The 11,367-nt window shown below is 33.3% G+C and overlaps 1 protein-coding gene and 1 non-coding gene across 2 annotated transcripts; one reads left to right on the forward strand and one right to left on the reverse strand.

The window, feature by feature from the left end:
• Positions 1 to 3,941: 3,941 nt before the first annotated feature.
• On the reverse strand, positions 3,942 to 4,048 carry LOC114914471 (small nucleolar RNA R71). The gene has a single exon (XR_003801728.1). It is a non-coding gene; the product is annotated as a small nucleolar RNA R71 (small nucleolar RNA).
• A 46-nt stretch (positions 4,049 to 4,094) lies between these two features.
• On the forward strand, positions 4,095 to 5,004 carry LOC109506179 (uncharacterized). The gene is made up of 2 exons (XM_019852227.2): positions 4,095 to 4,241; positions 4,369 to 5,004. The coding sequence occupies exons 1-2, from the start codon at positions 4,095 to 4,097 to the stop codon at positions 5,002 to 5,004; spliced, it is 783 nt and encodes a 260-aa protein (XP_019707786.2).
• Positions 5,005 to 11,367: the final 6,363 nt, after the last annotated feature.

The raw sequence follows: 11,367 nt of genomic DNA on the forward strand, positions 1-11,367 counted from the left end.
CATGTGGGGGGAGAGGAGTTGAGAGGGATCAGGTCCCCTGTTTTGGACGAGGAGAAGAGAAGAAGAGGCTTCTTCTCTCTCTTCTCAAATAATTTATAAATTAAATAATTAATAAATTAGATAATTAATAAATTAAATAATTAATTAATCAATTTATTTTTAGATGGTTTAGAAAATTTTGGAAAGAAAAAATATTGAGGACAAGGGTGAGGATCACGATAATCTCCAATAGAAGATTTTAGATAATTAATTTGATTTATTTGATTTATTAATATTGATTAAATATATATAGGATATCAATTTCTTGGATAAGAGGACATCGAGAAAGATTCGATCCAGATTATAAACCTAATGAGTTTTTCTCTCTATTTTCTCCCTCTACCAGCTTCTCTCTCTATTTTCTCTCTCAAAAAATTTCTCTTTCTTCATTAATTTCTCTCTTTAGGAGTCTTACGGATCAATGGAGGGTCCAGGTATTTAAGTAATCTTGATCTTGATTGATCCTAAGAGAAGTCCTAGATTTATATTATTAGGATCGTTTATCCATAATTTCTCCATATATGATTTTATGTTTAACCCTGATCATGTAGAGATGTAATTATTGTACAAGAAGATATCGAGCAAAATATTTTATTTTCGAAATTCGTAAATCAAAGAGTTCGTTGCTTGGATCAATCACCGATAGAGATAAGAATTTCTGTACACGATCATCATTATATATATATGCTATTTTACTGTTGGCTTTGTATCGTTGATTTTGTATCGTTAAATTTGTGATTGATGAATTTACTATGTTTGAGACACCATTATTTGATTATATGATTTTTAAATATGAGTATATTATGTCAATATATATGTATCAGTGATTGATAGCATGATTATATGGGTATAATATATTTGTCTTGATCATGCTGCAAATTGAGATTGATTAATGAAGTCAATGTATTATAATTTTATGAAAAAAAAGATATGGTTTGAACTAGCCTCGTCTTGTGGAACAGTCCATCAGAAGCTTATACTTGGGATAGCCTGCCATGAGCTTATGCCTGGAACAGTCCCTATGGGCTTATATGTAGATCAACCGGTTAGGAGCTCATGCCTGGAATAGCCTGTCAGGAGCTTATGTCTGGGACAATTCTTACGGACTTTCATATGTGGGACAGTCAGCCAAAAGCTCATGCCTGAGACAGCCTTGATAGACCTATGAGTGAAAATTTTGATCAGATAGAGATTGAGGCATGATTTTGATTAGTCCAAAGTCAGAAAGAAAGGATTAAGAAAACTGGATATGTGATAAGTGAAACAGATGACAAGACACGAAATTCTTGCTGAATAAAAAGCTTTCAATGATGATATATGATAACATTTCTCTTTTAACAAGATAGATAATTGACATATGTTTATATGGATGTTTATATTATTCTGGATATTTGATATGAGATTTTATGTTTATTGCTATTTTCAGATTATATTATTATAATGGTGTGATATGTGAGATTCTTATTGAGCTGTAAAGCTCACACCCCTCCATTTTTTATTTCTTCTCAGAATTGCAGGATGCTTATATTTGCTATGGTATGGATTGGCGAGTGAACAGATGCATAGATAGAGTGTCATTGATACCTGATCAGAAGATTGAAAAAATTTAATTTGTAATTATACAAATTTTACTAATTATTATTAAAATTAGACATTATAGATATTGAGGTGGTAATGAATTATTTTGGGCTTTCATATTCTTTAGAGCTTGTCCTAAGGAGTGTGCGACCAGCACGTATTCGATCCAGATGTTGGGTTCGGGACATGATAGTCTTATTGTGATGATTAATGCTTATGTTTATGTATAAGACATAATTTTCAGCATTGTGTGATTTCAAGCTTTTGGGCTTCTTGCAAGTTTTTTTTTGGTGAGCTTAATATTTGAATTGGAAGAAATGATCTTCAGAAAGTTGTAGTGGACATCCTAAGCATCCTAGAAAGTCCAAATGAGGTTATCCAAAAGTCTAAATTCAAATAAATTTCATGAGCTACAATTCTTGTGAAGAGTCCAAAGCTCAAAAACGTCGCTATCCTGTCCAAAACTGGTATGGAAGACTGTAGGAGAAAAAAAATCTATTGGCAGAATTAAAGGTAGACAATTTCAGAAGGGCGTTGTGATTAATCATCACTTTCTTAATTTAAAAAATTTATTTTTGCACCTTTTCTTAATTTAGGGGATTGTCTTAGTAACTTTCCTCAATTTGTGAAATCTGTTTGGGCCATCTTCTTTAAATTAATGATGCTTTCATTGGCAGCCAGGGGGGAGTATTATTTTATTAGCAAACTCGGGGGATTTTGGTGGGACGTTATTTTTGGGAGTTCTTAACTGCTAGGTGGGAAGAAAAAAAAACTCTTATTATTTTCATTTTCCATGAGTGGTTAAATCTTTTGTTCGGTTCAAGAGATTTCTAGCTTGGTTAGCATGATTGTAAGACTAGGTTTATAATTCTAATATTACTCTCTATTTGAATATCTATATTTCTTTATTTTATTATTGATTTATTATATGGATTAATTGATTAAGAGGCCTATTAATTGATTATCTACGTGATTGAATACTAAACTAAGTTCTTAACCTGTAATTGTTATGCAACTTGGTTAAAATAGTACTTAGGCAAAATGATTATGATCCCAGTTTTCATTGCTTGTCTGAGGGAAAACATAGAATGAATTAAATAATTTACACTTGTTAAATTGTTGTTTATCCTTAGCTTCGTCTTAGTATATAATGCTATCAATGAATTCATGAGGATTGCTTAATACCAATTGATTTATTGATAAGAATTTAATTTGGGTATTGGGCTTGAATTAATGAATGTAGGGAAGATAAGATTTATCTAGCTCCTGGGTAAATTCTTGGCTAAGTATTCGAAGAGAGAATAATATATTCATATGGCAATGATTAATCTGCAACCTAGCACGAACTCCCTTGAATCGAATCTATTTTAAATTGAAGTCTTTTTTTTTTAATTTCATTTTATTTTAATTATTTCTTTGATTTCACATTTGCTTCAACTTTTTTTTATTTATTAAATCTGATCATCACGTTTAGTCTCTAGGGTTCCACCTAGACTTACTAACACTATAAGAAATATTATAAGAACTAGTGAGAACAGTAATTAATTTTGGTGAATTCGGCAAGTATCAAAATTTTGATGTCATTGTCGGAGACTAATTTTTGATCAATTTGTGTATTCTTGTTGATTCTGTAGTTTAATTTGGTGATTCCTATTAATAAATAGTGCTGCCTTAACTGTGTTTGTGAAGATTTGTGGTTTGCAGGTCTCAATTAAGCACTTCGGTGGCAAATTTTTTGAGTGTTTATGCTTTATGACTGGAACCTCTCATTCTGGTGAATTAAAATTTGATCCAAAAATTGAAGAACCTTTCATAGATTAAGGAGAGAAGCTAGGCAAATTTTGACAGAACAAGCTTCAACACCTAGGAGAGCGATTGTTTCTTCACTAAACATCAATATAGCTTTTGAATCAGTTTCTGATGGTTCCTCTAGTGGTTCAGAAGTAGAGAAAGTCATGGCTGTAAATAACAGAACTTTAAAGAAGTTGGCTACTCTTGATTTAAATCAACAGCCTTTGTGTATTGAGTACCCTACGTTAGATGCTGCTTTTGAACTAAAATCGAGATTAATACATTTATTACCCATCTTTTATGGTCTTACAGGGGAAGATCCGCACAAGCACTTGAAGGAGTTCCATATGGTATGTTCAAGTATGAAACCGCAGAGAATTTTGAAAGAACAAATCAAATTGCGAGCTTTTCTCCTTTCTTTAGCAGACTTGGCTAAGGACTGGTTGTACTACCTTCCATCGGGCTCCATTGATTTGTGGAATGAAATGAAGCGATTGTTTTTAGAGAAATATTTTTCTGCTTTCAGAGCTGCCAACATAAGGAAGGAGATATGTGGCATTCGACATAATAATGGAGAAACATTGTACGAATATTGAGAGCGATTTAAAAGATTATGCGCGAGCTGCCCACATCATCAGATTAGTGATCAGCTCTTAATTCAATATTTTTATGAAGGTTTGCTGCCAATGGATAGAAGTACGATAGATGCAGCTAGTGGAGGTGCCTTGGTGGACAAAACACCGGAGGCTGTTAAAAATCTGATTTTCAACATGGCAATAAATTCTCAACAATTTGGGACAAGGATGGATCATACACCTAAGAGAGTGAATGAGGTAAGCACAGCTTTCCTTGAACAAAGAGTGGAAGAACTATCCTCTCTTATGCGTAAATTTATTGTAGGAAATAGGGCAGTAGAAGCTTTATTGAAAAAGTATGGTATTTTTTATAAAACATTTATAGCTTATCACCCCCAAAACAAACGATCAAGCTGAGATATCCAATAGAGAAGTAAAATCCATCTTGGAAGAGATCGTGAAGCCGAACAAAAAAGACTGGAGCCTTAGACTTAATGATGCATTATGGGCTTACAGGATAGCATATAAGACACCTATTGGGATGTCTCCTTATAGGTTGGTCTTTGGCAAGTCATGTCATCTTCCTGTCGAGCTGGAACACAAGGCTTATTGGGTGGTGAAGAGTTGCAATATGGATATAGATGAAGCCGGTATGCAAAGGAAGCTGCAATTGCAAGAATTGGAGGAGATACGACTCGAGGCATATGAGAATTCGAGAATTTACAAGGATAAGACCAAGGCATTTCATGATAAAATGATTGCTAGGAAGCAATTTGTAGTTGGACAGAAAGTCTTGCTTCACAATTCGCGACTTAAATTGATGCCTGGTAAATTACGTTCTCGTTGGATTAGACCCTTTAAATTTACTAATGTGTTTCCTTATGGTGCAGTTGAAGTTCAAAGCTTCGAAACTAACAAGGTGTTCAAGATAAACGGACATAGACTCAAGCCGTTTTATAAAGATTTTCAGGAGCATACGATAAATGAAATGCAATTGAAGGATCCAGTTTATTCAGATTGAGGAGAACTACAATGTCGGGCTAACGACGTTAAACAAATGCGCTACTTGGGAGGCAATCCAAGGGTGGCCAACTGGCCATGATCAGTTTTTTTTGTCCCTTCTCTTTTTATATTCGTATGCATTGTGTTTGTTTTTATTTTTTTTTCTTTTTTTTTTTTCATTTGGGCTTTACATTGAGGACAATGTAAGTTGTAAGTGTTGGGGAGAGGATTATGCATGTTTTTAATTTATTTGAAAAAAATTAAAAAAATTCGTATTTAAGTGTTTTTAGGATGTTTCCCTAATGATATTTACGGATTCATGTGCTATAAACTTAGATTAAATTGAGATGAGAGTGCTATAACATGATTGAACGAATAACTTGCATACTTAGGCTAAATTTGACTTGAGCTTGATTTTGAAGAGTATTAGCTTGTTTTGGTAGACCAAAAATATTTTTGGGTGATCATTTGAGCCTATTTAGATTGAAACATGCATGTCAACCTCATATTTCCTTTGTGAGTGTGTTCATTCATGCTAGGTTACTCTAGAACTTGCTTGTAAATGCTAGTCAAAGTTACTAAATTCACTTGCACACATAGAAATGATAATGGCATATAGGATTTTGAACCACTTAGCTTAAATGGCCAACCTTGAATCAATTGACTTTAGTGAAACCACTTTGAGCTTTTAAACTCTTTTGTTGATTGAAACCCTTATTTATGAGCCTTGAACCATTTTCCCTTATGATTTACCTAGCTTAAGGCTAGTAGAGCATTGGGAACTGTTTAATGGGTTTTGAGACAAGAATGTGTATTGAATAAATATGGGGGTGCTATTGTTGATTATTATGCTTGTATTTTGAAAAATGGAATGTAATGAGAGTAAGTTGTTCTTGCTATGTATTTACTCAAAAAAAAGAGAAGAAAATAAAGAAAATAAAGTTGCAAGACATAGTTTTCAAGAGGAAGGAATGAGAAAAAGAAACTAGAATGTTTGAATGTTTAGGCCTTTAATGTCTTAATTTATCCAATTTATGTCTTAATGCTCTATTAGTTTCTTGGATTTTAACTTTATTATCCTTTGATTCCTACCTTGAACCTAAGCCCCGTTACAACCCTGATGAAAGACCATTGGATCTATATGTGGCATGTGATACAAGTGATAGAGATTGGATGAGCAAGTGAGCTTATGGTAGTGATTTAGCTTGAATTGAATCTTGAGTGAATCTTTCCTACTTTTCAAACACTTGAATGAATTAAGAGTGACGTGTGAGTGTCTACCATACTTGTTAATTACTTTTTGAATGAAAGCTTCTTATTACTTTTAGCTTAAGTTTGTTGAGTATGTTTAATTCATGATGTGTTATGGTGTTTAAATTCTTGATATTGTTTAAGAATTATAGTGTATAATATCTGTATGGTGTCATTGGGAGAATTAGTGAATTGTAGTTTGTATTTCGTTGTGTTTAGTTACTTGTCTGGTCTAATTTGCCCGAGGACATGCAAAAGTTAAGGGTGGGGGAATTTGATAGAGGCATAATTCTGCATTTTATTTCTCCCTACATTTAGTCTATTTTGCATGTTTAATGTCTTATTGTGATGATTAATGCTTATGTTCATGTATGAGACATAATTTTCAGCATTATGTGATTTCAAGCTTCTAGGCTTCTTGCAGGTTTTTTTTAAGTGAGCTTAATATTTGAATTGGAAGAAATGGTCTTCAGAAAATTATAGTGGACATCCTAAGCTTTTCAGAAAGTCCAAATGAGGTTATCCAAAAATGTTGTTTTTGGGAGTTCTTGGCTACTAGGTGGGAGGAAAAAAAAAAACTCTTGTTATTTTCATTTTTTATGAGTGGTTAAATCTTTTGTTTGATTCAAGGGATTTCTAGCTTGGTTAGCATGATTGTAAGACCAGGTTTATAATTTTAATATTACTCTCTATTTGAATATCTATATTTTTTATTTTATTATTGATTAATTATGTGGATTAATTGATTAAGAGGCCTATTAATTGATTGTCTACGTGATTGAATGCTAAACTAAGTTCTTAACCCGTAATTGTTATGCAACTTGGTTAAAATAGCACTTAGGCAAAATGATTATGATTTTAGTTTTCACTGCTTGTCTAAGGGGAAACATAGAATGAATTAAATAATTTATGCTTGTTAAATTGTTGTTCATCCTTAGCTTCGTCCTAGTATATAATGCTATCAATGAATTCATGAGGATTGCTTAATACCAATTGATTTATTGATAAGAATTTAATTTGGGTACTGGGCTTGAATTAATGAATGTAGGGAAGATAAGATTTATCTAGCTTATGAGTAAATTCTTGGCTAAGTATTCGAAGAGAGAATAATATATTCATATGGCAATGATTAATCTGCAACCTAACACGAACTCCCTTGAATCGAATCTATTTTGAATTGAAGTTTTTTTTTTTAATTACATTTTATTTTAATTGTTTCTTTGATTTCATATTTGCTTTAATTTTTTTTATTTATTAAATCTGATCATCACATTCAGTTTCTGGGGTTCGATCTGGACTCACTAACACTATACAAAAAATTATAAGAACTAGTGAGAACAGTAATTAATTTTGATGAATTTGACAAGCATCATAATGGCCAATAAATCATTTGTTATCATGACGAGGGAGAGATGAACGTTGGCGACCTAATCATGGATGAGCTTTCCCCCAAAAGCTAATTCTGGTTATATGTGATTTGATTATGAGACTGGAGAGAGAGAGAGACCTTGAGTCTGGAATAACTTTAAGCATGGGTGCATGAAATGCATAACAAATGATCCATGGAGTAGCTTTCAAGTATGAGACACAGCATGAGGCACCAACTAATGCGGTCATTGGACTGTATCACATAATTCAAGAGCTAGATTTATGTGGATGTGATGGCTGCGGATTCACAAAGGAAAAGAGTAATGGATGGTTGGTACGAAGACAGAAGCATCAAATGAACTCTCGGAGCTAATGGGTGATTAAGATAATATGCAATAGGGCTTACAATTCAAACTATTTGCCTTGAAACTCATGGCTTAAACTCTAAAGTCGAAACATATGTGGATTATTAGAATTTTAGTATACTTTATGAATGCTAATTAGGGATCAGAAGGGGAGATCCACTTGCACTGTAATTATCTCGATCTGAATTCTTAGAGATGCCCTATCTAGAATCCATTTAGCTGCTCACCAAAGAGATGGCCATTGGGACAGACCCGAATTATATCTTCGATTTTGCTTGCCATAATAGGCAACTTTCATTAGAAGCTAGACATTATATAATGCATTGTGGAATGTAGTTGCCTCAAAAACTTTTCTTTTTTCAAAGCAAAAGCGATAAGCATAGTACAGCTGGGACTAAATCAATGTATGTTGGAATAGTCTTTAGTACTATTTTCTCACCCTTGAGTGGCCTCTTTATCATCTACCGGCCGCTATTGCAGTTTCTTCGACCTCTTCACCACCAGTGTAGCCCTTTCCGCTTGAGATCTTTTATGTCTACCCTTGGTATCTCCTTCTCTCCGTCTTCAACTCATAGTTAATATAAAGAAGGGAGGGAGAGACAGGGGCATCAAACTGAAGACAAGCGAGGGATTAGAATTACTTGGGCTTTTTTTTATTGTTTAATGATTAAAATTATATTTATAGTTAAAGAGACATGTCGACACTGAAGGCTACTTGTATATTTTTAACTTTTTAACATTAGCGTGCAATTGCTATTATTGTTATTGCATGTATAGTTTTAGTTCTCTTCATTTGGGGGTGAAGTTTCGAGGCTGTTATAACCCGAGAGGCTGAAGAATCCCCAAACAACAGACTAAGCTTCTTGATAGGAAGTCCATGCTTAAATCTAATACCAAAACTTTTCAATGATGGGTTGGCTATGAAATTTATTTATCATGATTGCATAAAGAAAGATAACAATTTAAACTTTTCGTTTTATGATCCGCTAACGGTCAAGATATCAATAAACTCTAATGGCATATTTTAGCTACTCCTATTATCTTACTTCATGCTTTTCTATGAAAATGTCCATGATCTACTTAGCGTATTGTTGGTGCTGGGCTAAATACATGCTGCTACTTCTCTCTTACATGCTCGCCAATCTAAGAATCCAAATCCAATTAAATTCATCATAAATATCATGATTGGCTCATAGTCAATTCTAAATCAAATCTTGTATTGCAATATCTTCTAATCCATTCTAATACCATTGTAACAACTTAGGGCCTGAACTCAGACAAACTACTTAGTAGGTATTTGGATTTACTGCTCCAGTGTTAGTTATCAAAGCCTATTCAATATAGAGTTGATGTGGAACCAAATCTACGCTTGCATGGGTTCTTATAGTTTGCCTTGTCATAAAGAGGATCTGTAAAAGCTTTAGCAGTAATAAACTACTGGAAAGAATATAGGCAATGAGATATACTAAAAATTGAAACTAAAGACCGTCACATTTTATTGTACAAGCATACGATACTCCATAAGTCATGTTTCATATGGTGGCAAAAGCAATCAAATCATACAAGTATATTGAAGAAAACTGCAACAATAATATTGATGACATTTGTCATTTCAACAAGTATTTAAACAAAATGTGAAGACCATGGCTGCAGCATATCAGACCAAGTTCCATGGAAAAGTAATATCCCTTTCCCCTCCAATCTGTTTGCAGATCTAATTGTAGTTATTTTCACAATAAAAGCATCAATATAACAAAAAAACTACAATAAAATGACAACATTGCTTGAATTAGAGCAACTTATTGATCCAAAGTATTTGATTGAAATTAATAGAAAATAAATATATGGTAATATTACTAACACATGCATTACATGCATAAATAATAGAGATTTATCTAACAATCAAGACTAGAGCCATCCATATGTGGTATTACATGTATTTTATATGCTAAAAATTTGTTTGGACATAGGATTGCAAACAATTTACCATCTTTATTAAAATCTTACATTTAGAGTTGATAAAAAGTTAAAACTTATGGAGAAAATATGACAAATTTTTTTCATAATATTCATTGTAATAACAAATTCTCACTAGGTATTTGTCAAACATCCACAGATCACACCAAGATAATTTCTTTTTTTTTTGTAAGATGGAGAGTTCATACAATACGAGTATGATACAACCTAAAAAATTAGAAAAAATGATATCTCGAATGGACACTGGCAAAATTGACATATCCATCCAAGTATCACATTTAGAATGGTCAGCGACATAACTCGCAACCCAGTCAACAATACTGTTCGTCTCATAATAGATGTGTCTGACATCTACAGAGCGCTAACAAGAAGTCAGTTTCGAATAAGTGGGTTGGAGACTATAGCTCTTCCTGCCTTTGAATCCACTAACCACCATGATCGAATCCCCCTCTACCACTAGCCCCTCAACCCCAAGGTGGAGCCTTACAAAGGAAATATCCTCCCAGGCAGCTTTCAACTATACAACGAGTATGGTAATCCTAAAGAGGTGGACTCTATCAATTGTAATGTGACAAAATTAGTACTATCACAACCACTAGTCTTATTGTCATTGAAGTTGACCTGAAGAAATGTTAAGGGTGGAACTCCCAGATGATAAAAATCCTGTGGGGTGCTACAGAAGTGTAAGGGGAGTCTTAGATGCCTATCCTCATCAAAGCCGGCTTGGACAGCGAAGCCTTCAAATAAATTATAATTTTTTTTTAAAAAAAATCTCCTAACTCTTGTAATTATCCTTGATCCTTAATAAATATACCTTTTCTTCTTACTCTTAATTTTTTTTTTAAAAAAAGCACAATTTCAAAAGTTTAAATGTATCTATAATTATAGAAAATAATGAATATTGGTTTTTGATTAAAAAGGGGAACCCTGGCCCTCCATAATTCCTCTCACTTAAAAAAAATTAGTATTGATGGATCTAAAGTTAAACATGTAATTGGATTGGAGCAAGGGTTTACAAATAAATTCACCTTTTGTACTTTATATGGTGATCCTAGAATTATTCCGTGGCACTATAATCTACAGGGTATAGCGAAGAAAAAAAAAAAAAAACTCATCTTTTTAGTAGGTTATTAGTGTTGTATTCCAGTTTTATAAATCGGGGAAAATAGTTGATGGACGATATATAAATCGTCGGCGGCCAAAAAATAGTAACGCTATGTAACAAAAATAAACGGTACGCAAAGTCCTGGTATCTGATTTGAAACAGGGACATGCAAAGAGCCCACATAGCGGATCCGCTCACTCAACGCTCAAGATTAAAAGCTTGCGTACATTTAACGCTCCAGATCAAATTAGATATGGCGTAACACGAAAGCTCCGGGGTTTTATATTTTGTGACAGCTACGTCGCACCCTTTTAAA

This window comes from Elaeis guineensis, chromosome 8 (assembly GCF_000442705.2).
Source record: "Elaeis guineensis isolate ETL-2024a chromosome 8, EG11, whole genome shotgun sequence".
Lineage (NCBI taxonomy): Eukaryota > Viridiplantae > Streptophyta > Magnoliopsida > Arecales > Arecaceae > Elaeis > Elaeis guineensis.

Coding starts and splice junctions, on each gene's coding strand:
- LOC109506179 (XM_019852227.2), top strand. CDS start 4,095: ATGGATAGAAGTACGATAGATGCAGCTAGTGGAGGTGCCTTGGTGGAC. Junction 4,242..4,368: donor CACCTAAGAGAGTGAATGAG/GTAAGCACAGCT, acceptor AAACATTTATAG/CTTATCACCCCCAAAACAAA.